Source organism: Eriocheir sinensis, chromosome 68 (genome assembly GCF_024679095.1).
Source record: "Eriocheir sinensis breed Jianghai 21 chromosome 68, ASM2467909v1, whole genome shotgun sequence".
NCBI classification, from domain to species: domain Eukaryota; kingdom Metazoa; phylum Arthropoda; class Malacostraca; order Decapoda; family Varunidae; genus Eriocheir; species Eriocheir sinensis.
In genome coordinates, this window is record NC_066576.1 from 3,023,850 (window position 1) to 3,049,484 (window position 25,635).

General features: G+C 45.9%; 2 protein-coding genes and 1 long non-coding RNA gene across 4 annotated transcripts; 1 reads left to right on the top strand and 2 right to left on the bottom strand.

Moving 5' to 3' along the window:
* Positions 1–903: 903 nt before the first annotated feature.
* LOC126988114 (WASH complex subunit 4-like) lies at positions 904–24,324 on the bottom strand. 2 transcript variants are annotated; one of them, XM_050845918.1, is made up of 21 exons: positions 24,177–24,324; positions 22,785–22,924; positions 22,107–22,272; positions 21,528–21,724; positions 20,539–20,763; positions 19,634–19,735; positions 19,247–19,390; positions 17,388–17,573; positions 15,823–15,921; positions 14,238–14,471; positions 12,450–12,605; positions 12,137–12,310; positions 9,530–9,649; positions 8,835–9,003; positions 7,366–7,520; positions 6,891–7,070; positions 5,029–5,139; positions 3,946–4,075; positions 2,688–3,256; positions 2,498–2,581; positions 904–2,082 (listed from the first exon to the last, which is right to left on the bottom strand). In XM_050845918.1, exons 1-19 carry the CDS (start codon positions 24,211–24,213, stop codon positions 3,003–3,005), a joined length of 2,979 nt encoding a protein of 992 aa, XP_050701875.1. In that variant the 5' UTR covers positions 24,214–24,324; the 3' UTR covers positions 904–2,082; positions 2,498–2,581; positions 2,688–3,002. The 2 variants fall into 2 exon arrangements, with proteins under 2 accessions (XP_050701875.1, XP_050701876.1); XM_050845919.1 differs by lacking the exon at positions 2,688–3,256.
* Positions 17,587–18,764, bottom strand: LOC126988115 (uncharacterized). Its single transcript, XM_050845920.1, has 2 exons — positions 18,138–18,764; positions 17,587–18,038 (listed from the first exon to the last, which is right to left on the bottom strand). The coding sequence occupies exons 1-2, from the start codon at positions 18,755–18,757 to the stop codon at positions 17,696–17,698; spliced, it is 963 nt and encodes a 320-aa protein (XP_050701877.1). The 5' UTR covers positions 18,758–18,764; the 3' UTR covers positions 17,587–17,695.
* LOC126988117 (uncharacterized) lies at positions 18,549–19,240 on the top strand. The gene is made up of 3 exons (XR_007741465.1): positions 18,549–18,685; positions 18,772–18,998; positions 19,085–19,240. It is a non-coding gene; the product is annotated as an uncharacterized LOC126988117 (long non-coding RNA).
* Positions 24,325–25,635: the final 1,311 nt, after the last annotated feature.

Consider the following 25,635-nt stretch of genomic DNA (forward strand, 5'->3'; position numbering starts at 1 on the left):
AATAAACAAAAGTGGACCTAATACCGAACCTTGTGGGACCCCACACATCCCCAGTCAGATCTTTTACCATTGATTTGCACTCTTTGCTTCCTATTGCTAAGCCACGCCTTGACCCAGTTCAAAACTTTACCCTCTACTCCGTGAGCCTGTAATTTAAGCAACAGTCGTTGGTGAGGAACTTTGTCAAACGCTTTACTAAAATCAAGATAGATTACATCATAATTTTCATCCTTGAAACCTTGAAATGTACAGCGTCTTAAGGCAGTCACTTAATAACAACGACTCACTGATATTAGGAGACTTTGACCTCCCCCATATCGACTGGGCGACACTGTCAGGTACAGAAGGCGAGTCACATAGAATGATCGAATTTCTAGAAGAAAATTATCTAAGCCAAATGGTTTCTGAGCCAACTTGACAAAATAATATACTCGACCTTGTTATAACGACCCAAGATAACCTAGTCAGTAGTGTCACGGTAGGAGAACACCTCGGTTCTTGCGATCATAAATTAGTGCGCGTCGACATTAGAGCTCAATCATCAGTGACTGAAAATAAAGTAAAGGTGCCCAATTTCAAAAGAGCTAACTTCGTAGAAATCCGACAAAAACTAACAGAAATACAACTATCAGATGACGGCAACGTAGATGAAGCCTGGCTAAACCTTAAAAATCACTTACTCACTCAGCAGAACACATTCGTCCCCTTGTGCGAGAAGCGAATTAACACTAATAAAAGCCCACCGTGGTTTAATAGCGAAATTAAACAATCAGATCACGGTTACGGGTTTGTTTGAAAAAAAATTAATGGCATTCACTGAAGCAACTTTGTTCATGTCGCCGAACAACTTTTCTGAGAAGCGGTGAGGCGTCGTGCTGAGTCCCTCTCGCCACACGCTGCCTGCACATAAACACGGTGCATGGCATTAGGGGAAGGAGGCCACCAGGCGTGTGCACGGCTTGGCGTCTTCTGTTTCCGGGAGGATCGTTTTTTGTGGGTTAACAGACGCCAACCTCTTGCAGGCATGGGTTCTTGCATGTCCCGGGGAGGGCGCCTCTTACCCCAGCACCAGGGGGGAGAGAAAGTGTGCCCCTGCACCGGGAGGGGCACCGTTTCGCAGGTCCCCTGGACTGGGGCACTCTACCCGTAAGTGCTGAACAGTCAGAGGGACCAATCGGTCACCACGGTGTGGCGGGACTCCCCGGGACACGAGGAAGCCCTGCGTGAAGGGGCCGCGGGTGCGGAACTATCTCCCCCCCGTGACCCCTGATGCAGGAGCACCGCCCACCCCTGGCTATGACCTCCCTCATCTTGGTCGTGGGAGTCAGGTCCTGCCTCCTGTGTCGCCACGCCTGTTAGAAGTGGACCGCAGGGGGGTGGGGGTGCACAGCCTACAGGCCCCTGCAAGACGCGGGGATGTGATGGGGCATAAGCAGCGGCGGCTCCAGCCATGCCCGCGCCGCCTCGTCGGCCTCCTCGCCCAGGACCAGAGGCGTGGCCAGGGAGGGACACAGCAAAAGTTCATCGGACGCCTCCTTGTTTTGGCCGGACCATCCAGCTGTAACGTCAAGGATTACTGTGCGGGTGCCGCGCTGATCCTCCAGGAAGGCAGCGCTTCCTGGGAGTCTGAGCAAACAGCAGAGCAACCCACCGGCATGCAGGGAAAAAATGTTCGTGTTGCTGAGAGGAGTCCAGAGAGCCCCGCGCTGAAAACCGATGCTGGATGATGAAGGTGACGCCACGGAGCGAGGAAACTGGAAAAAAATGTGCCAAATCCGCCACCAACACCTGACTGGGGGCGTCTGCGAAGAGTGGCCGGGCTGGCAGGGCGTGCCAGGGAGAGCCGTCGAACAGTGCCCTTCGAAGGCCATGCATGCTGCGGGAGGTTAGTGCCATCGAGTGTTAGTGGGCGCGAGGCCGCAGGGACTCACCGACGAGGTCGCGGCCGACGGAGGTGACGGAGATCTGGTGGCCGAGGAGCGTGGAGTTGTCGGTGCGGAGGTCGCCGGCGAGGGAGTTGGGCCAGGAGTAGCTTATGCCGAACTGCAGCGTGGCCAGCGACGACAGCAGGATGCTCGCCACCTGCAGGAGGGAGCGTCGGGACACCGCTAAACCCTCGACCTGACCAACACACACACACACACACACACACACACACACACACACACACACACACACACACACACACACACACACACACACACACACACACACACACAGACACACTCACACACACACACACACACACACACACACACACACACACACACACACACACACACACACACACACACACACACACACACACACACACACACACACACACACACTCGTAAATAGACAGACTGACAGATAGACATATGATTAGATAGATAAATTGATGGATAGATAAATAGATAGATAGATAGAGAGAGAGAGAGATAGGTTTATGTTCTACTTACACACACACACACACACACACACACACACACACACACACACACACACACACACACACCTGCAGCAGCGTGGGCCTCAGCGCGGCGTCCTGGACTCCATCCTTCTCGAGGTCACACAGTCGGGGACCAGCGTTCGAATCCGCCTGTGTTATTATTGTTATTATTATTATTATTATTATTATTATTATTATTATTATTATTATTATTATTATTATTATTATTATTATTACTACCTGCCTTCCTACCCACCTAGCTACCTGTATGCCTGCCACAATGCCTGGCTGCTTATCTTTCTGTCTGCCTTGTGTGCGGGCGGCCTTCACTGTGTGCTTTTTCTACTTCTTGGATAAGGAACCGGTCCCATGGGCGTGTGCTGGCTGGGGCGGGCGGGAAGCACAGCCGCCCACACACCAGCAGAACACTTCCCTCGCCAACACACACACACAGAGGGTCGAGCACCGCCACCTGGCACTCCAGGCCGTAGTAATCTTAACGTATCGGCGCCTCAGGCTTGAAAAGCCTCTCGTAGAAGTTTCTGGGATTTCCATGGACAGTTATGTGAGGCTAGAAAAAAGAAAATATGCCCGACTTCTGCACCGTGACCGGGAAATAAATCCATGAATATTCTATTAATCTTTTGTTGTTGATGACAGCGTCCAGGTTCTCTGCGGCCGCCAGGGTCTGCGGGGACGTGTGGGCCTCCCGACACAGCTCCTCCAGGCTGGGCACGTCCTCCAGGTCGGGGATGAAGCGCGCGGCGTTGCTGGAGCAGTGTAGCCCGCCAGACCGAACCAGACGCACGAACCCCATGGCATTGCCTGCGACACAAAGTATTCTCATTCGTGTTGGAATACAAGGGAAAGTATTCGTATTCTGCGAATAATCTGACGAATACTTCAAAATTTATGATCAGAAATAACAGCCGTTGTTCCTTACAACTCCAGTTAGAATCCGACTGACCCCCTGACCCCTCCTTGACCTTTAGAAATAGCTTATGGAGTCGTATTTCTAAGCATTTCGTTGCCCAAGCAGCCTCCTGCTGGGCGGATGTGTAATGGTCGTGTACAGTACAGGGTTCGCAGACTGTGGCAGCGCGGCGGCTGGATTGTGACTCAGACTCAGCTGCCACTTGCCAGTGTGGACGCCAAATGTGTGTTCATGATTCAACCCGTGACCAGCGAGACGGGAGAGCCACTCCTTAACCAGTCGGCCAAAGAAGTACCCCCTCGCAAAGTACATAAGTTATGGGAGGGTCGTCTATCAGGCAAGTCAGCTGCACTACACTCTCCCCTCCTTTCCTCCTTTCCCAATCATTCCTTCTTAACCTAACTCTGCTGCTGTAAGGCTCACCACCTCTCCAGATATAAAACAGATGGCAGGGGCACACAGCTTTTAGTACAGTAAAGAGGCTTGCACATGGGTCATGGGGATGCTGAAAAATTTGTAGAACGCTGCTGCAGTGAACACAAGAATGAGGCTGGTGGTGGTGGTGGTGGGTAAGTCTTACCGATGTGTGACATGAGTCCTCTGAACTGGTCCAGGAAGGAGAGTCCCTCGGGGGAGACGCCAAGCTTCCTGATGTTTCGGTTGAACTTCTCAGCGCTCTCGTAGGGGAAGTACTCCTGGGTCGCCTTGGCCTGCGGAACAGTGAGGTGAGGCGTTAACTCCTTGAAGCAGACTCAGAAGAATGTACGAAAAAATATACAGTAGTCTTTATTTCATGTAAGATTGGTACCAAAGAAATGAAAACAAAACAGAGGCGTTATTTCAATGAGATTTATCAATTTGGGGCTGTTGGGACTTTTTTGTGTGTGTGTGAGTGTATGTGTGTGTGTGTGAAGGTAATCAGGTTAACCCCCTGACTGTGGATTTCCTACAGTCAGACATCACCAAGCTACAGGAGTGGATCAAAAAGTGGCTGCTACAATTCAATGAAGAAAAATGTAAAGTCCTGCACCTTGGGAGGGGATATCCAGCATACCAATACCACATGGGAAACACTCCACTATCCACCACAGAGGCAGAGAAAGACCTGGGAGTATATGTTACCAGGCTACCAGTGAAGGGATATCCAGCACACCAATACCACATGGGAAACACTCCACTATCCACCACAGAGGCAGAGAAAGACCTGGGAGTGTATGTTACCAGGCTACCAGTGAAGGGATATCCAGCACACCAATACCACATGGGAAACACTCCACTATCCACCACAGAGACAGAGAAAGACCTGGGAGTGTATGTTACCAGGCTACCAGTGAAGGGATATCCAGCACACCAATACCACATGGGAAACACTCCACTATCCACCACAGAGACAGAGAAAGACCTGGGAGTGTATGTTACCAGGCTACCAGTGAAGGCCAAATCCGTGCCAATCGCAGCGGACGGGTTAAGCGCGATTTTTCTTTTCTTTATACATCAAAGGAAGCAGCTCAAGGGCAATACAAAGAGTACAAAAAAACAAAAAGCCTGTTACTCGCCTCTCCCACAAGAGTAAAAAGTAAAGAGTAGCCAAAAGAGACTTGTTTAGTGTGTCTGGAGGAAAGGTTCAGGCAGAGTAAGGGAAGACTGATACATGTTTCCTTACCTCCCTCCACAGCTGTCGGTCCTTCAGGAGGCGAGACTTGATCTGCTCGTCGTACAGGAACTGGGAGAACACCTGGAACTTGCGCCGCAGAAACTGGTAAGTGAAGTTCACCTGTCGGGAGATTGTGACTGTTAAGAGATGGCAGTCTTGGGAGGGCGGGAAGTACTTGTGAGTGTGACTGTTAAGAGATGGCAGTCTTGGGAAGGAGGGAAGTACCTGTGAGTGTGACTGTTAAGAGATAGCAGTCTTGGGAAGGAGGGAAGTACCTGTGAGTGTGACTGTTAAGAGATGGCAGTCTTGGGAGGGAGGGAAGTACTTGTGAGTGTGACTGTTAAGAGATGGCAGTCTTGGGAGGGAGGGAAGTACTTGTGAGTGTGACTGTTAAGAGATAGCAGTCTTGGGAGGGCGGGAAGTACCTGTGAGTGTGACTGTTAAGAGATGGCAGTCTTGGGAGGGAGGGAAGTACTTGTGAGTGTGACTGTTAAGAGATGGCAGTCTTGGGAGGGAGGGAAGTACTTGTGAGTGTGACTGTTAAGAGATGGCAGTCTTGGGAGGGAGGGAAGTACTTGTGAGTGTGACTGTTAAGAGATGGCAGTCTTGGGAGGGAGGGAAGTACTTGTGAGTGTGACTGTTAAGAGATGGCAGTCTTGGGAAGGAGGAAAGTACTTGTGAGTGTGACTGTTAAGAGATAGCAGTCTTGGGAGGGCGGGAAGTACCTGTGAGTGTGACTGTTAAGAGATGGCAGTCTTGGGAGGGAGGGAAGTACTTGTGAGTGTGACTGTTACTGTTAGAGATTGGGTGTCTTGTGAGGGAAAGAAGTGCTTATGATTGTGATTGTTAGAGATTGGCAACCTTGGGAGGGAGGGAAGTGATTTGAAGAAGGAAAACAACTTTGAAAATTCAACTCAGACATTTTGAAGAAGAAAAAATACCTGGAAATTCAACTCAGACATTTTGAAGAAAAAATACTCTCAGACATTTTGAAGAAGAAAATACTCTAGAAATTCAACTCAGACATTTTGAAGAAGAAAAAATGCTCTGGAAATTCAACTCAGACATTTTGAAGAAGAAAACAACTCTGAAAATTCAACTCAGACATTTTGAAGAAGAAAAAATGCTCTGGAAATTCAACTCAGACATTTTGAAGAAGAAAACAACTCTGAAAATTCAACTCAGGCATTTTGAAGAAGAAGAAAACTGCTCCAGAAATTCAACTCAGGCATTTTGAAGAAGAAGAAAACTGCTCCAGAAATTCAACTCAGGCATTTTGAAGAAGAAGAAAACAGCTCTGGAAATTCAACTCAGGCATTTTGAAGAAGAAGAAAACAGCTCTGGAAATTCAACTCAGGCATTTTGAAGAAGAAGAAAACTGCTCCAGAAATTCAACTCAGACATTTTGAAGAAGAAAAAATACTCTGGAAATTCAACTCAGACATTTTGAAGAAGAAAAAATACTCTGGAAATTCAACTCAGACATTTTGAAGAAGAACACTGCTCTGGAAATTCAACTCAGACATTTTAAAGAAGAAAAAATACTCTGGAAATTCAACTCAGACATTTTGAAGAAGAAAAAAATGCTCTAGAAATTCAACTCAGACATTTTGAAGAAGAAAAAATGCTCTGGAAATTCAACTCAGACATTTTGAAGAAGAAAAAATGCTCTGGAAATTCAACTCAGACATTTTGAAGAAGAAAAAATACTCTGCAAATTCAACTGAGACATTTAAAAGAAGAAAAAAATGCTCTGAAAATTCAACTGAGACATTTAAAAGAAGAAAAAACAACAACTGGAAATTCAACCGAGATACTCAAACATCTTCAATTCAAGTTTTAATACGTAACGAACGACTAATTTCCGTTACCGTTGTGTTTATTATCCCGGCGCCGTGCGTCCGAATGGAGTTGGCGATGTGCTTGATGGTGACGGTGTTGAGGTGCTTGTTGTTGCTGGCCGCCTCGATGAAGAACTGCTGGTTGAGGTTGTAGAGGTAGTGCCGCACAAACACATGGATATTACGCATGATCTCCAGCACGTCCACGCCCTGTAGGGGAAGACAAGCCCTCGGAGGTTAGCGTTCCTACATCATATTGGGTCTTGGGATGTTTATTATTTTTTTTTTACAACAAAGGGGACAGCTCAAGGGCACAAAAAAAGGAAACAATAATAAAAAAAGCTGCCCAACCTTTTCCGCTCCGCCCGGGAATCGAACCCGGGCTCTCTCGGTTGTGAGCCGAGTGTGCTAACCACTGCACCACGAAGCCCCCCCCCCCTTCTTATCAGGTCCTCAGATATTAGTGTTCCTATCCTAATTTTTGACAATCATCACTGTGGCGCACCTGGTCAAGGGTGTGGGAGGGCAGGTGTGAAGGCACTGTGAACAGGTTGTACTTTGAGGCAGCGAGGTTGCGCATCTCCTCGTAGGTCCTCCAGTCATGCGGCGCCACCACGGTCAGGGCGTAGAAGGTCCGCTCCAGGTACTGCTCCACGTAGTCTGAGGGGCGAGGACACGGGGGTCAGGACACATGGGGATACAGGCGACAGGATGATACAATGTGGCTCAGGCCCTGTATACTACAACTTGGCAAATACAACTAGATATATGAATACAAGGCTACAGGGAGACTAACAAAGACCAGTCCGCCTACACACACCAACCCCTGAGAGCCAGTTATTGACCCATGTTGCCCACGTTAAAGTATGGGATAAAAAGAGCATACTAATCATTGCAACTCTGTAACTCTACACCCCCAAAAAAGTCCCACTTCAAGGCAACTGTATCAAGGAACATCCACTCTATTTTCTACATTAAGGGAGAAAGTAAAAAAAAAAAAGCCTGCTAGATGCTGTTCAGACAGAAGAAAAAGAATAAGGTTAAAAGAGGTCAATTTTGGGTGGATTTTATTTTTAACCCCTTGACTGCAGGTTTCCTACCATAAGACATCACCAAGCTACAGGAATGGAACAAAAAGTGTTTGCTACAATTCAATGAAGAGAAATGTAAAGTCCTGCACCTTGGGAGGGGATATCCAGCACACCAATACCACATGGGAAACACTCCACTATCCACCACAGAGGCAGAGAAAGACCTGGGAGTGTATGTTACCAGGCTACCAGTGAAGGGATATCCAGCACACCAATACCACATGGGAAACACTCCACTATCCACCACAGAGGCAGAGAAAGACCTGAGTGTATGTTACCAGGCTACCAGTGAAGGGATATCCAGCATACCAATACCACATGGGAAACACTCCACTATCCACCACAGAGGCAGAGAAAGACCTGGGAGTGTATGTTACCAGGCTACCAGTGAAGGGATATCCAGCACACCAATACCACATGGGAAACACTCCACTATCCACCACAGAGGCAGAGAAAGACCTGGGAGTGTATGTTACCAGGCTACCAGTGAAGGGATATCCAGCACACCAATACCACATGGGAAACACTCCACTATCCACCACAGAGGCAGAGAAAGACCTGGGAGTGTATGTTACCAGGCTACCAGTGAAGGGATATCCAGCACACCAATACCACATGGGAAACACTCCACTATCCACCACAGGGGCAGAGAAAGACCTGGGAGTGTATGTTACCAGGCTACCAGTGAAGGGATATCCAGCACACCAATACCACATGGGAAACACTCCACTATCCACCACAGAGGCAGAGAAAGACCTGGGAGTGTACGTTACCAGGCTACCAGTGAAGGCAAAGTCCATACCAATCACAATGGAATGGTTAAACAAAAAAGCAACAGAAAACTCCCACTGTGATATAGGAAGAATCAGGAGCGTTCCCTCACCTTTTGCTGATATGAGGGTAGTTGACAGGAGGCAGAAGGGCTCCAGGGCCAGCAGGGGAGACAGGTCCCTAAGGGGGCTCTGGAAGGGGTTGCGACTGTCCAGCTGAAGGTGGCTGTGTGTGCTGATCCGTAGCTCAGTCTCAACCTCCTGACACGCTTTGTCCAGCACCTGGCAATGTACAGCGTCACCATCACTATATCCTTCACATGTATGCATAGGATGATTAAGCGTGCCATAGTGATTAAGGAATGGTGATAGACTGGTAATAGACAGTGTTATGAGTAATGAGAGAATCTGCAGACATTTTAAAAGCTACCCAAGTAACATGTTGAATGGGAGAAGATAGATATTAATGAAGGAGAAGAAGAAGCAGCTCTAAAGAGTAACATGTTGAATAAGAGAAGATGTACTATAAATGATGAAGAAGAAGAAGAAAAAGAAGAAGAAAGAGAAGAAGAAGAAGCAGCTCTCAAGAGTAACATGTTGAATAAGAGAAGATGTACTATAAATGATGAAGAAGAAGAAGAAAAAGAAGAGGAAAAAGAAGAAGAAAGAGAAGAAGAAGAAGCAGCTCTCAAGAGTAACATGTTGAATAAGAGAAGATGTACTATAAATGATGAAGAAGAAGAAGAAAAAGAAGAGGAAAAAGAAGAAGAAAGAGAAGAAGAAGAAGCGGCTTTCCCGAGAGGCTCACCAGTTCCTTGATGTAACCATACACTTCCTTCCTAAACCGAGCGACAAGTTCCTCGGGGCGGGCCAGGTGGCAGCATCCCTCCAGCAAGGTGGCGCAGTCCTGTATGGCGGCCAGCATGAACTGAAACAGGCCGGGATGAATTAGCCTGTGTGGGGAGGCTGAGGCAAGGGACAGGAAGAACTGGAAGCATATCAGCAATGCATTCAAAGTTAGGGTAAAATAGAAGGTTTTGTTGGCTATGAATAAGTATAAAAAAAAAAAAACTGTTGGTATTGCTTTTCCCGGTGTTATAAGCAGTGTTAGGAGTGGTGTTATAGGTGGTAGTTGTAGTGGAAGACTTGTAGTTTCTCGTGGTGGTTTGGGTTTGGTTCTAACAGTTGTAGTTACTTAGAAAAATGCATTCAAAGTTAGGGTAAAATAGCTGCTGTCGGTTATGAATAAGTATACAGAAAAAAAACTGTGTTGGTATTGCTTTTCCCGGTGTTATAGGCAGTGCTAGAAGTGGTGTTATAGGTGGTAGTTATAGTGGAAGAGTTGCAGTTTCTCGTGGTGGTTTGGGTTTGGTTGTAACAGTTGTAGTTACTTAGAAAAATGCATTCAAATTTAGGGTAAAATAGATGCTGTCGGTTATGAATAAGTATACAGAAAAAAACCCGTGTTGGTATTGCTTTTCCCGGTGTTATAGGCAGTGTTAGGAGTGGTGTTATAGGTGGTTGTTATAGTGAAAGAGTTGTAGTTTCTTGTGGTGGTTTGGGTTTGGTTGTAACAGTTGTAGTTACTTAGAAAAATGCATTCAAAGTTAGGGTAAAATAGGTGCTGTCGGTTATGAATAAGTATACAGAAAAAAAACCGTGTTGGTATTGCTTTTCCCAGTGTTATAAGCAGTGTTAGGAGTGGTGTTATAGGTGGTAGTTGTAGTGGAAGAGTTGTAGTTTCTTGTGGTGGTTTGGGTTTGGTTGTAACAGTTGTAGTTACTTAGAAAAATGCATTCAAAGTTAGGGTAAAATAGAAGGTGCTGTCAGTTATGAATAAGTATACAAAAAAAACCCTGTGTTGGTATTGTTTTTCCCGGTGTTATAGGCAGTGTTAGGAGTGGTGTTATAGGTGGTATTTAAAGTGGAAGAGTTGTAGTTTCTCGTGGTGGTTTGGGTTTGGTTGTAACAGTTGTAGTTACTTAGAAAAATGCATTCAAAGTTAGGGTAAAATAGATGCTGTCGGTTATGAATAAGTATACAGAAAAAACCCCGTGTTGGTATTGCTTTTCCCGGTGTTATAGGCAGTGTTAGGAGTGGTGTTATAGGTGGTAGATGTAGTGGAAGAGTTGTAGTTTCTTGTGGTGGTTTGGGTTTGGTTGTAACAGTTGTAGTTACTTAGAAAAATGCATTCAAAGTTAGGGTAAAATAGAAGATGCTGTCGGTTATGAATAAGTACAGTAAAACCCCGATTATCCGAAAGCGGATTATCCGAAAAACCGGATTATCCGAAATTGATCTGGATAATGCAATTAAAATTTAATTTTTTTTCTATACTAAAACGTTATAAAACATCAAAAATAAATAAAAGTAACTACATATGTACTATATTAACACATTTAAAATTGATAAGAACAGTTAAAATGAATATGCTTTCTAATACGTATTGCCGAAATAGCTTGTAACGAATAGATCAATGTATTAGACAAAAAACATTAAACAAACTCTCAACAACACCACGTCCGCACCTTCGCCCCAGCAAGGACGTAGGTGCGGCGAACGAACAAACTACTGCACGACTACTCTCACACCGTACTCTCAAGACAACGACACAAACACGACTCCCCTCTCCACTCCATGCCACATTCCCCTTCCAACATACGAGTTGCGCGATAATATGAGTCATCATACTGTGTCTCCACCTGCACGATGCATCAAGGTCACACTTGCAAGCTTGCACAACCATTCACAATCGCACTCTGCAACATTCACAATTCAGATCTGCAACGCTCACAAGTATCAACATACACTGGTCCAGACAAGGAGACACACAGACAAACATACAATAAAACATTTACATCACATGTTTTAAGCGTACTACTTTGTTTAGCGTAGCGTGTGTTTGTTTGGTTTCATTGTTTACATCGTCAGTCGGCGGCAGTCGCAACGCCACAATGCCGACGATCAAAATGGCGGCGATCAAAATGGCGGCCATAAATCCGGATTATCCGAAAAATCGGCTTATCCGAAAGAGGCTTCCCCCCTTCCATTTCGGATAATCGGGGTTTTACTGTATACAGAAAAAAAACTGTGTGGGTATTGCTTTTCCCGGTGTTATAGGCAGTGTTAGAAGTGGTGTTATAGGTGGTAGTTATAGTCAAAGAGTTGTAGTTTCTTGTGGTGGTTTGCATTTTGTTATAGCAATAAAGAGACAACAATAATAATAATAACAATAGTGATAGTTTGAATGCGTCTTGACTCACGTGGATACGGTGGACATTTTCAAGAGTGTGTTGGTAGTTCGTGAGGTAGGTTGGCAGGATGACGGTGTGGTGGTACAGAACGTTACACAGACGACAATGATAACAATAGTAATAATAATGATAATAGAGGTAGTTTAAATGCGTTGACTCACGTGGATACGGTGGACATTTTCAAGAGTGTGTTGGTAGTTCGTGAGGTAGGTTGGCAGGATGACGGTGTGATGGTACAGGATGCAGCAGCTGGTGGCCTTCCTCACCCTGGCCTGCAGCTCACACGCCAGATCCAGCCTGCGCAAACCCACCAGCAGCGAGGAGATATCTTCGTCCTGCGTCACAGAAAGGGTCACTCTCTCTCTCCTCTCCTCTTTACCCCACCCTCCCTCCCTCCCTCTGTCCCCACATAACATCCATATCAGTGCAACACAACAAGAGCCACAACACACCCAGGCTCCCACAGTGCCTCACCCTCAGTGCCTTGGCCTGGTTGGCGAGGGACAGTGCCACACGCATCACCAGCCGCCGCTCCTTGGTGCCAGGGCCGGACAGCATCTGCTCCACCAGGTTGAGGGCCATCAGGATGTCCAGCCGCTGGGCGTCCAAGCGAGCGCTGGACACACGATTCTGTTAGGAAGGACGCCGGGGAGAGTGAGATACAGACAACAGTGAAATGGATATGGAACGGACTAGGAGTGAATGTAAGCACTGAGATAAAAGTACAGGAGTATTAGGAAGAAGAGAAGTCACAAGGAAGAGCTGTCGAAGCGAGCGCTGGACACACGACTCTGTTAGGAAGGACGTCGGGGAGAGTGAGATACAGACAACGTTGAGGTGGATATGGAACGGACTAGGAGTGGATGTAAGCACTGAGATAAAAGTACAGGAGTATTAGGAAGAAGAGAAGTCACAAGGAAGAGCTGTTGAGGCGAGCGCTAGACACACGACTCTGTTAGGAAGGACGCTGGGGATAGTGAGATACAGACAACGTTGAGGTGGATATGGAAGGGGTTGAGGACCTCTTCTTAAGCATCTTGGCGCCGAAGTACACATATTTGACAAGGCTTTCATAGCAGTTGCAGGCATTTCCAGGGATAGTTTTATGACCCTGGTGGTAGTCTGACAAAGCTTCTATAACATGAACCTACAAAACTACTCATGAGACCCCAATTAATGTCTTTCTTGGGGCTGAGGACTGTCTTTTTAAAAACTTTGGCGCCCAAGTACACATATTTGACAAGGCTTTCATAGGAGTTGCAGGCATTTCCAGGGATAGTTTTATGACCCTGGCGGTAGTCTGCCAAAGCTTCTATAACATGAACCTACAAAACAACTCATGAGACCCCAATTAATGTCTTTCTTGGGGCTGAGGACTGTCTTTTTAAAAACTTTGGCGCCCAAGTACACATATTTGGCAAGACTTTCATAGGAGTTGTGGGCATTTCCAGGGATAGTTTTATGACCCTGGTGGTAGTTTGACCCTTCCTCTGTACCATGAACCTAAAAAAACCCTCATGAAAACCTGACTGACCCCCTCTTTGACCTTTGGAAATGGTTGATGTGATAGGGCTGAGGACCATAGGGGATATTTATAAGGATAACCACCTGGAAAACATTAAGATAAAGGTACAGGAGTATTAGGAGAAAGAGAAGTCACAGCGAAGAGCTATTGAGAATTTGTACATGAAAAACCACTTGTGAAGGGAGTGTGTGAATGAGTGAAAATGCCCTCATAAGATATATACAAGTCAACAAGCTGCTTCTACATAAATGAGTCCCTTGTGAATGGTGTGTGTGTGTGAATTAGTGAAGATGCCCTCAAAAAATAAGTCTACAAACTGCTCGTACAGAAACAACTTGTGAATGGTGTGTGTGACTGAGTGAAAATGCCCTTGTAAGCTAAGTCAACAAGCTGCTCCTACATAAATGAGTCCCTTGTGAATGGTGTGTGTGTGTGAATTAGTGAAGATGCCCTCAAAAAATAAGTCTACAAACTGCTCATACAGAAACAACTTGTGAATGGTGTGTGTGACTGAGTGAACATGCCCTCGTAAGCTAAGTCAACAAGCTGCTCCTACAGATACAAGTCCCTGCATATTTTCTTTGTTGCCCTTGAGGTGTATAAAAAGTCTACCGAAACTGCTCCCTTGTGAATGGTGTGCGTGAACCAATGAAGATGCCCTTGAAAGATAGCTACAAACTGCTCCTACATTCACAAGTCAACACTCTCCTCCCACATTCACGAGTCCCTGGAGTCACCTTGGTAGTGGCCACGATGGAGAGCACTTGGTAGGTGAGGTACTGGATCACATGTGGGATGGAGTCTGCCAGGAGGGAGCCGTGGCGGTGGTAGGTGTGCTCGATGGCCTTGAGGGACTCCACCAGGTGACACACGCTGAGGGCACATGCCTTGCCCATGGGCCGACCCAGCGCGGTGTGTAGGTTGAGCACCGTCTCCACGCTGTACTTCACGCTGTGTGCCAAGATCAGGCCCTGGGGGAGGCAGAGGAGAGGCAGGGGGATTTTTTATTTATTTATTATTTTTTTACAGCGAGGGAGACAGCTCAAGGGCACGAAACAAAGTAGTAACAAAATTGCCCGCCAGCCACTGTTCCGATAAAAGAACTAGAACAGGAGGTCAAAAGAGAATGAAAAAGAAGAAAATAAAGAGGAAGAAGAGGAGAATGAAGAAGAAAAAGAAGACGAAGAAGAGGAAGAGACAAAAAAGAAAAGAAAAAAGAAGACAGTAATCGGAATGCCAAGCAAGAACCAGCAAACAAACTTTCCTTACTCTGAGAGCCAAGCCACACAGGGAAAAGGCAAGGAGAGGCAGGGCAGGGCGGGAAGGGAAGGCTGCCAGACTCTTTCGACAACCAGTAGCACACACACACACCTCAACAGTAATCAGAGTGGCATGCAAGAGCCAGTAAACAAACCTTCCTTACTCTGAGAGCCAAGCCACACAGGGAAAAGGCAAGGAGAGGCAGGGCAGGGCAGGAAGGGAAGGCTGCCAGACTCTTTCGACAACCAGTAGCACACACACACACCTCAACAGTAATCAGAGTGGCATGCAAGAGCCAGTAAACAAACCTTCCTTACTCTGAGAGCCAAGCCACACAGGGAAAAGGAAAGACAAGGCAGGGCAAGGTGGGAAGGGAAGGCTGCCAGACTCTTTCGACAACCAGTAACATACCACCAGGAACACGAGGACATAGCAAAATATCGAGGAAGGGAAGATGCTTGAGAGACATAAAGAAATATAGCTTCCTGCAAAGAAATATAGAGGTTTGGAACAGACTAAGTGAGGATGTAGTATCGGCGAGGGGTGTGCAAAGCTTTAAGGAAAAGTTGGATAGATGCAGATACGGAGACGGGACCACACGAGCGTAAAGCCCAGGCCCTTTAAAACTACAACTAGGTAAATACACACACACCACAAAAGCAGCAGATTTCAACATAACGCAGCCCAGTACATTAAAAGATCTACCCCCAGAAAATCAAGTAGCAAGTAACAGATTGAAAACTTAAGTAGCGTGCAGCCTTCATGCTTTTTTTTTACAGTAAAGGAAACAGCTCAAGGGCAAAAAAAGAAAACAATAATGAAAAAAGAGCCCGCAAATCAGTGCTCCTATAGAGAGAATTAAGAGGAGTGGCCAAGAGAGAGGTCAGTTTTTGGAGGAGAGGTGTCTTTTTTTTATACAGCAGAGGAGTCAGTTCAAGGGCATAAAAAAGTTAACAAACGTGAAAAAAAAGCCCGCTACTCATAATACTACGCACACATACACTACTGATACTTTTCGTCCATTCTGGCAACACTGAAGGGAAGGAGAAGCTGCGTCAGTACCTGGAGGAGTAGGGACGCTCGCTGGTTGAGGTCCTGGTTGTTCATGTGACTGGAGTGTTTCCGGGAAGCAGCGTCCAGGTTGACCGCCCAGCCACACACCTGCAGGGAAACACAGCAATGGGATATGGAAGAGGGACTTGGTCTGTTGTGGCTCTTGTTGTGTTACACTGATATGGGTGTCTTGAGAGGAGATAGAGAGAGAGAGAGAGAGAGAGGGGACAGTGAGTTCTTCCCTTGATAAAGAAACCATTGCACACTTATCGCGGACACAAAGGGCGTATTATTAAACATTTCAGCACCCAGGCACATGTTTGACAAGGCTTTCATGGGAGTTTTGGGCATTTCCAGGGGTAGTTTCATGACCCTGGTGGTAGTTTGACCCTTCTTCTGTACCATGAACCTAAGAAACATACATTCGACAAGGCTTTCGTAGGAGTTTTGGGCATTTCCAGGGGTAGATTTATGACCCTGGTGGTAGTTTGACCCTCCTTCTGTACCATGAACCTAAGAAACATACATTCGACAAGGCTTTCGTAGGAGTTTGGGGTATTTCCAGGGGTAGATTTATGACCCTGGTGGTAGTTTGACCCTTCCTCTCTACTATCAACCCCCCAAAACACTCATTAGAACCTGACTGATCTCCTTTCTGGCCTTGGGAAATAATTGATGTGAGAGGCAGAAGAGTTTGACACCACCGACCAGATTTTTTTTTTTTTTTTTTTTTTTTTACGTCGTTGCCTGTTGCGCCGGTAGGCATCTTCCTGGTGGGGCCTGATGGTCGGCCCAAGGCTTCTTCCAGGTGGGGCCTGATGGTCGGCCCAAGGCTTCTTCCAGGTGGGGCCTGATGGTCGGCCCAAGGCTTCTTCCAGGTGGGGCCTGATGGTCGGCCCAAGGCTTCTTCCAGGTGGGGCCTGATGGTCGGCCCAAGGCTTCTTCCAGGTGGGGCCTGATGGTCGGCCCAAGGCTTCTTCCAGGTGGGGCCTGATGGTCGGCCCAAGGCTTCTTCCAGGTGGGGCCTGATGGTCGGCCCAAGGCTTCTTCCAGGTGGGGCCTGATGGTCGGCCCAAGGCTTCTTCCAGGTGGGGCCTGATGGTCGGCCCAAGGCTTCTTCCAGGTGGGGCCTGATGGTCGGCCCAAGGCTTCTTCCAGGTGGGGCCTGATGGTCGGCCCAAGGCTTCTTCCAGGTGGGGCCTGATGGTCGGCCCAAGGCTTCTTCCAGGTGGGGCCTGATGGTCGGCCCAGCCCGTTCTGGCGCAGGCGAGTGTTTATAGTGGCGCCATCTTGCATTGGCTCATGCTGCCCCCCGGAACTCGTTCTTGATTCGCTTGGACGGCTTCCTCTAGAGTCTGGGTTGATGGGTGGTCTTCAGGACAGCATGTGGGTAGTTTTAAGCCACTCGGCGGTGACTGAAAAATCCAAGTGGTAGCGTGGGGATTCGAACCCGCGTCGTCCATCACGCGGTGAATGTGGGCCCAGTACGCTACCAGTTCGGCCACCACAGAACAGTAAGCATGAAAATAACAATAGATCAGAGAGCTTGTGAGGTGGACTGGATTGTACGTTACCTGCAAATTGACGGTTTTGGCTTCCTTGGCAATGGTCTGGGTCTTCTGGGACAGGTAGTTGGTTCGGAAGGTGAGCAGAGCGTCCTGTGTCTTGCGGTCAAAGAATTGCCCGAGGGTTGGCGCCACAGACGGGATGTGACGCTCGGCCATCCACACCACCGAGCCGACCAGCGTGACGCACGGGAACTGGAAACACAGGTGGAGGTCATGAGAGGAAATATGAGGCACTAAGTGTATATACCAGTGAGAGATGCAGAGAGAGGGGTGAAAAATCCTTGAGAAACTTTGAGCAGGCAAGGAGGGAGTGTCTACATAGATAGAGAAAGATGGAAACTCTTCTGCCATGGCCATCCCCTGGTGGGAGATCCTAGGAGCAGGCGTCGATGAAATGATGATGATGATGATGAGATGCAAGGTTGTGAGGTGGGTTGCAATTGGAAGATAATGGTTAACTCTTGCATTGGGCTGACTAACCCCTTGACTGTGGATTTCCTACCAGAAGACATCACCAAGCTACAGGAGTGGAACAAAAAGTGGCTGCTACAATTCAATGGAGAAACATGTAAAGTCCTGCACCTTGGGAGGGGATATCCAGCACACCAATACCACATGGGAAACACTCCACTATCCACCATAGAGGCAGAGAAAGACCTGGGAGTGTATGTTACTAGGCTACCAGTGAAGGGATATCCAGCACACCAATACCACATGGGAAACACTCCACTATCCACCACAGAGGCAGAGAAAGACCTGGGAGTGTATGTTACCAGGCTACCAGTGAAGGGATATCCAGCATACCAATACCACATGGGAAACACTCCACTATCCACCACAGAGGCAGAGAAAGACCTGGGAGTGTATGTTACCAGGCTACCAGTGAAGGGATATCCAGCACACCAATACCACATGGGAAACACTCCACCATCCACCACAGAGGCAGAGAAAGACCTGGGAGTGTATGTTACCAGGCTACCAGTGAAGGGATATCCAGCACACCAATACCACATGGGAAACACTCCACTATCCACCACAGAGACAGAGAAAGACCTGGGAGTGTAGTATGTTACCAGGCTACCAGTGAAGGGATATCCAGCACACCAATACCACATGGGAAACACTCCACTATCCACCACAGAGGCAGAGAAAGACCTTGGACTATGTGTTACCAGGCTACCAGTGAAGGCCAAATCCATGCTAATCGCAGCGGACGGGTTACCAGTAGAGAGATGAGTTTCAGTACATAGCATGGGAACTGGGGGAGAGGTGAAGGTCGTGACAGGAAATAGGAGGTGCGTAGGGTCAAAGAAAACATCAAGAAAACTACATGAGACCCTAAACGGAAGCTGAAATGGGAGGTCATGAGAGGACATAGGAGATGCTTAAGGTCAAAGAAAACATCAAGAAAACTACATGAGACCCTAAACGGAAGCTGAAATGGGAGGTCATGAGAGGACATAGGAGATGCTTAAGGTCAAAGAAGACATCAAGAAAGATACATGAGTCCTAAACTGGGGGAATGGTGGAGGTCATGAGAGGACATAGGAGATGCTTAAGGTCAAAGAAGACATCAAGAAAGATACATGAGACCCTAAACGGAAGCTGAAATGGGAGGTCACGAGAGGACATAGGAGATGCTTAAGGTCAAAGAAGACATCAAGAAAGATACATGAGACCCTAAACAGAAGCTGAAATGGGAGGTCATGATAGGAAATAAGGTGCATAGGGTCAAAAAAAGAAATCAAGAAAGTTACATCAGTCCAAAACGGGTGAAAGATTGAGGTCATGATAGGAAACAGGAGGTGCATAAGGTCAATGAAGGAGCAATCACCAAATTTTAAGAGTGTCATCACCCTGAGTACCTTTCTGAAGAGGTTCCCCAAGGTCCTGGCCAGCCTCTTCTCCTGGGTGTCAAAGATCACTTGGTGGAACGCTGCCAGGGCTGTGACCCCCACCACCTGAGGCTGGTTGTCGCACCACCACCCGTCGCTGCTGCTCTGTTCCAGCTGAAACACGTGGCATAACTTTTATTTGACATTTTTAACCTGGTGGTGTGGCTGGGTGTGGTGTGGTGTGGCTGGGTGTGGTGTGGTATGGTGTGCCTGGGTTCGATTTTCCCACCACTGTATTGTGGAAGAGTGGAAGGGGGAGTGGGGTGGAGTCCGGTCAGTCACAACCTCAAAATTCCCTTGAGTCGGAGTCAGTCATTTTGTCCACCCAACTCCACATGCTCGGCTAAGTCCACCCACCTGTCCGCACCACCCCAGGATCACCGTCATCATTTCCTCCCGCAGCAGGCCGTTCCGCGTCACCACCAGGCCGTCCACATCGTAGGGTTGTCGCACCACTGACTATGAGAGGGGAAGGCGTTAGGATCAGACTGGAGCACTGGCCTTCAGAGTACAAGTTTCTATATGCACTGAGGCACCATAGTCAAAGCTGATCTTGCATAAAAAACTGACTCCCACACAAGTTTATGATTCGTATGATTAAGGAATAAGTTGAACCTCCTGGAAAAGTGATGTCCCTGTAAATACTGAGCCCTTAAATGTGTGTGTTAAGACTTGCATTATATTCACATGTTAAGGCTGGTCTAACATAACAAACTGACTCCCTCTCGCCAAGCTTATGATATATTTGACTAAGGAATAAGTTGAACCTCCTGGAAAAGCAATGTCCCTGTAAATACTGAGCCCTTAAATGTGTGTGTTAAGACTTGCATTATATTTGCATGTTAAGGCTAGTCTCACATAACACACTGACTCCCTCTCACCAAGCTTATGATGTGTTTGACTGAGGAATAAGTTGAACCTCCTGGAAAAGTGATGTCCCTGTAAATACCGAGCCCTTAAATGTGTGTGTTAAGACTTGCATTATATTTGCATGTTAAGGCTGGTCTCACATAACACACTGACTCCCTCTCACCAAGCTTATGATGTGTTTGACTGAGGAATAAGTTGAACCTCCTGGAAAAGTGATGTCCCTGTAAATACTGAGCCCTTAAATGTGTGTGTTAAGACTTGCATCATATTCGCATGTCAAGGCTGGTCTCTCTTTCCCTTTCCTTCCCTTCCCTTCCCTTCTCTTCTCTTCTCTTCTCTTCTCTCCCTCTCCCTCTCTCTCTTTCTCTCTCTCTCTCTCTCATCCCCCTCACCGCAAACATTGTTCCCTGCATGACCGTTGCCTCCACATCGGCCAGCAGCTTCTCCAGGGGCTGCAGCGTTGCCTTGTCCTGCCCAAACCTGAGCTGGTCCGACCCGGCCGAGCGTACCAGCCGCCGGTACGCCCCCCAGTGTTCATGTAGCACCGCGTTACTCAGCACCACCTCGTCCAGGGTGATAAGTGTGCCCATCAGTGACCCAAGGTGCTCGTACATAACCTGGGGGAAGGGATAGGATGATTTGTGACCCTGGGCTTCGGAAGTGATATTGCCGACCCTTTTTTATGGAAGGAAAATAAGAAAAAAGAAAAGATAGAAAATTAAGGATTGAAAAGAAGATTATAAGACAAAGAGAAAAGAAGAGTGGACACAAACTTGAAAGAAGAAAAAAACGAGAGAAAAAGGAAAAAAAAACTGACCCAAACCTGGAAGAAAAAGAAGAGAAAAAAAGAAACAGAAAAAGAAGAAAAATAGACACAAACCTGGATGAAAAAGAAAGAAAAAAAAGAGGAAAAAATGGGCCTAAATTGAAAAAAAGAGAAAAAAAGAAATAAAATAGGCCTAAACTTGAAAAAAATAGAAAAAAGGCCTAAACTTGAAAAAAAGAGAAAAAAAATAGGCCCTAAGTTGAAAATTAAAAAAAAGCCTAAAGTTGAACAAATATATAAAAATAGGCCTAAAGTTGAAAAAAGGCTTAACATTGAAAAAAAAGGCCTAAAGTAAAAAAAAAAGGCCTTAAGTTGAAAAAAAAGGCTTAACATTGAAAAATAAATGCCTAAAGTTGAAATAAAAAATAGGCCTAAAGTTGAAAAAAGAAAAAAATAGGCCTAAAGTTGAAAAAAAATAAAAATAGGCCTAAAGTTGAAAAAAAGGCCTAACATTGAAAAAAAAGGCCTAAAGTTGAAATAAAAAATAGGCCTAAAGTTGAAAAAAAAATTAGGAAATAGGAAAATAGGAAAAAAAAAAAAAAAAACGTCCCTAACCTGGAAGTGCACATCAGACACATCGACGGTCCCGCTTCTCTTCTTCTTCTCTGGGTGGTAGAGTGCGGTCATCTGGTGCATGATGTTCCGCACCACCCTCAGGACGCGATGCACGTAGCAGGCGGCGCGGTGCAGCGTGGGCAGCACCCGCGAGAGGCTCACCTGCGACTCACCTGTTTTCTCGCCGTCCGCGTCCACTGTAACGAACGTACGGCACCTCAAAAAAGTATCTTCCTAGGTGTGATGCAGTCTGACACAATGAACATTTTTTTTTTAAGTAATGGAAGAAACTCAAGGTCAAAAAATAAATGAAAACAAGAAAGAAAGTCAGCAATGAACAGATAATATGGAGGAGGGGTGCATAGTGTGAAATAACTGACCTGTTGTTTCTTTAGTCTCCAGCAAAATTATCTTCTAAATAATGAGACATATAGTGTGAAAGAACTGACCTATTCTTTCCATAATCTCCAGCAAAATTATCTTCAAAATAATGATGCATAAAGTATGAAAGAAGTGACCTGACATTTAGAAAGTTTTGAGTTTTGAGCGGACGGGTTAAGGAGCCCCCCGACCCCTTACCTCCACTGCCATAGAGCAAGAGGGGCGGGTAGAGGTGGGTGCGTGCCTCATCCACCAGCTGTGTCACCTCCAGGCAGAGCGCACTGAGGGCCAGCACCACCTTGTTCACCACCTTGTTGCCCGCTTGCACCAGCCTCACCATCGACACGTGTTCGAACGGCGCCATCTGGGAGGAAAAAAAAGGAAAGTTTCGTTTAGTCGGCGCAACATCTGTGGTCATATGCCGGAGAGAGACAGAAGAGGCAGGAATTATAGGAGCAGGGTACAGATCCCAGGAGACGGGACACAACCCCTGATTAATACCTGGTACCCATTCAGTGCTTGGTGGACAGGGGCGTAGGGTATCGGAAAAGCCGCCCAAATTATCGGACATCTGTGAGGAGGAGAACGCACACTCACCACTCCATACAGCCATTCAGGTATGTGTATCGGTGCTTCTACAAATTATTATCCATCGGTTTTATCGGCTAAAGCTGTGTTGTCTGAAGGGGGTGGCACTGACCCTCTCCCTTTGTGTTGTGATATATTAGTGCACTACAGAATGAGGCTTAATGCTTCTACAACAGTACATTGCTCTTCCTAACAACATCAGACTATTGCTATCATTATCAAAGTCCATTCCTCTCCATAGTGTGTGTACAATTGCCCATCACAGCCAGTCAGTCAGTGTGTGCTTGCCTGGAGGGTGATGGGGTCAAACTTGGGGTCCCAGGGCGGGGCGGGGTGGGGGCCCAGCGCCTCGATGATCTCCTCCAGCTGGTCGCCATGCTGCTCAACGATGTGGTTGTAGCGCCTCAGCTCCTGCTCCGCCACCGTCTCTGTGGGGGCGCGGAACATGTGACAGGCATCAGTAAGTCAATCAGTTAATGGAAAGGAAGAGAAGAACTGATAAAATGAGGAGGAGGAGAAGGAAGAGAATGAAAAAAACAGGAGCAAGAAGAGAGGAAAAGAAAGGGTGAAGGAGATGGAGGAAGGAGGGAGAGGATAATTACATACTGTGATACCAAAAAAGAGGAGGAGGAGAAGGAGGAAGAGAATAAACAATGATACAAAAATTGAGGAGGAGGAGAAGGAGGAAGAGAATGAAAAAGCAGGAGCAAGAGGAGAGGAAAAGAAAGAGTGAAGGAAAAGTTTCGTTCAGTCGGCGCAACATCTGTGGTCATATGCCGGAGAGAGACAGAAGGGGAAGGAATTATAGGAGAAGGGAACAGACCCCAGGAGACGGGACACAACCCCCGATTAATACCTGGTACCCATTCACTGCTGGGTGGACAGGGGCATAGGGTATCGGAAAAGCCGCCCAAATTTTTCCACTCCGCCCGGGAATCGAACCCGGGCTCTCTCGGTTGTGAGCTGAGTGTGCTAACCACTGCACCACGAAGCCCCCAATTTATCTTGTGACGTTGGTTTAACTCTTTATCTATTAATTTATCTTTACCATTTATTTACTTATTCCTATTTATTCATTTACTTCTACTATCTACCTTTTCCTGTTTATTATTGTGTGTGCCTCTAACTTAACCTTTCCTCCTCTCTGACGTCAATAACTCTATACTTAATTCATTTATTTTTTACTACTTATTTACTTATTCCTCCATTTATTATTGCCGCTAACTTAACCTTTCCTCCTCTCTGACATCAATAACTCTATACTTAATTCATTTATTTTTTACTATTTATTTACTTATTTCTCCGTTTATTATTGCCCCTAACTTAACCTTTCCTCCTCTCTGACGTCAATAACTCCATACTTAATTCATTTGTTTTTTACTATTTATTTACTTATTCCACCATTTATTATTGCCCCTAACTTAACCTTTTCTCCTCTCTGACGTTCATTTGACTCTTCATTAATTAATTTATTGTTACTATTTATCTCCGTATTCCTTTATCTATCATCCCGTATATCCCCTTAATGCCTCCTCCTGTCACGGGCGAGGGGTGTGCGCCGCGCCCCGTGACAGGCTGGGGGGCGCGGGCACGGCGGGGGGCGGGAAGGCATGACGGTCTATGTGAATATTAGGTCCAAGGGTTTTATATCATTGTAATTATCCTCTTCTGGGTACTCACTGTGGCTGTTTTCGTCATAGTCTATATCAACTGTCATCCTCACGCCGCGGCCTCGACTCCTTTGTTGACATCCGCCCCCTCCCGCGGCCTCGGTCTGGGCCGCGGCGGACGGTGACAGCTGACCGAGTGGGCTAATATTGAGAATTTATGGAGAAATGCATAATTATCGCCTCTATTATCTTTAGTTTGGTTTGCCATTGCCGTTAAATCTGGTACCGAATTATGTTATCTATAATATGCGTGTAGGGAGTCAGGGATGGACCCATTCGTAGAGGGGCGTGGTATTAGAAAGTTTTAAAATTTACACTGTTTTATGTGTATTTGTATATATATATTTTGATACAAGTTTAGATTATTTTATGTGTATCTCGCATATCTATTTCAATACAAATTTACCTTATTTTATGTGTATTTTGCATATTTATTTTAATACAAATTTACCTTATTTTATGTGTATCTTGCATATTTATTTCAATACAAATTTACCTTATTTTATGTGTAGTTTGCATATTTATTTTAATACAAATTTACCTTATTTTATGTGTATTTTGCATATCTATTTCAATACAAATTTACCTTATTTTATGTGTATTTTGCATATCTATTTCAATACAAATTTACCTTATTTTATGTGTATTTTGCATATATATTTCAATACAAATTTACCTTATTTTATGTGTATTTTGCATATTTATTTTAATACAAATTTACCTTATTTTATGTGTGTTTTGCATATCTATTTCAATACAAATTTACCTTATTTTATGTGTATCTTGCATATCTATTTCAATACAAATTTACCTTATTTTATGTGTATTTTGCATATTTATTTTAATACAAATTTAAATTAAGAACCACCGATCTGGCCTCAAATCCGCAGCTCCTGTAATGGTAAAGAAAAGAACTGTCACACAGAGCTCAGGAAGACACACAGACACAGCGACTCAGCTTGGCGTGGGAGTATTTTTGAAAAGAGAAGGAAAAAAAACCCCCACCAAGCCTTACCTTAGGAGGATAAAAAATAAATATCTAAGAGTTAGCCTCGATAATTATTCTACTCAGAGAGAGAGAGAGAGAGAGAGAGAGAGAGAGAGAGAGAGAGAGAGAGAGAGAGAGAGAGCATGAGCATATCTCGGTGATAAGGCAACACGTCATATACATAAGCCTTGCACCACACCATCGCACTATTGCTGCATAAATATCACTACAACGAAGGGGGAAGGTCCGTGGCGCCCCTCCTTCCGACAATGTATGCATAAAATTAATCAATATTTATGGTTTACAATACACTAATATATACGAGTTTATTTCAAAAGGTTACAGAGACAAGACTAATACGTGTAGACCCATATGGTAGATGAGACTAGTGTTTATGTTTAATGGAAAAATCAATGAAGTCAATAAAGTTCAACGTAATGGTCATGTGAGTGTGTTATCTGTATCAGCTGCGGGTGACACA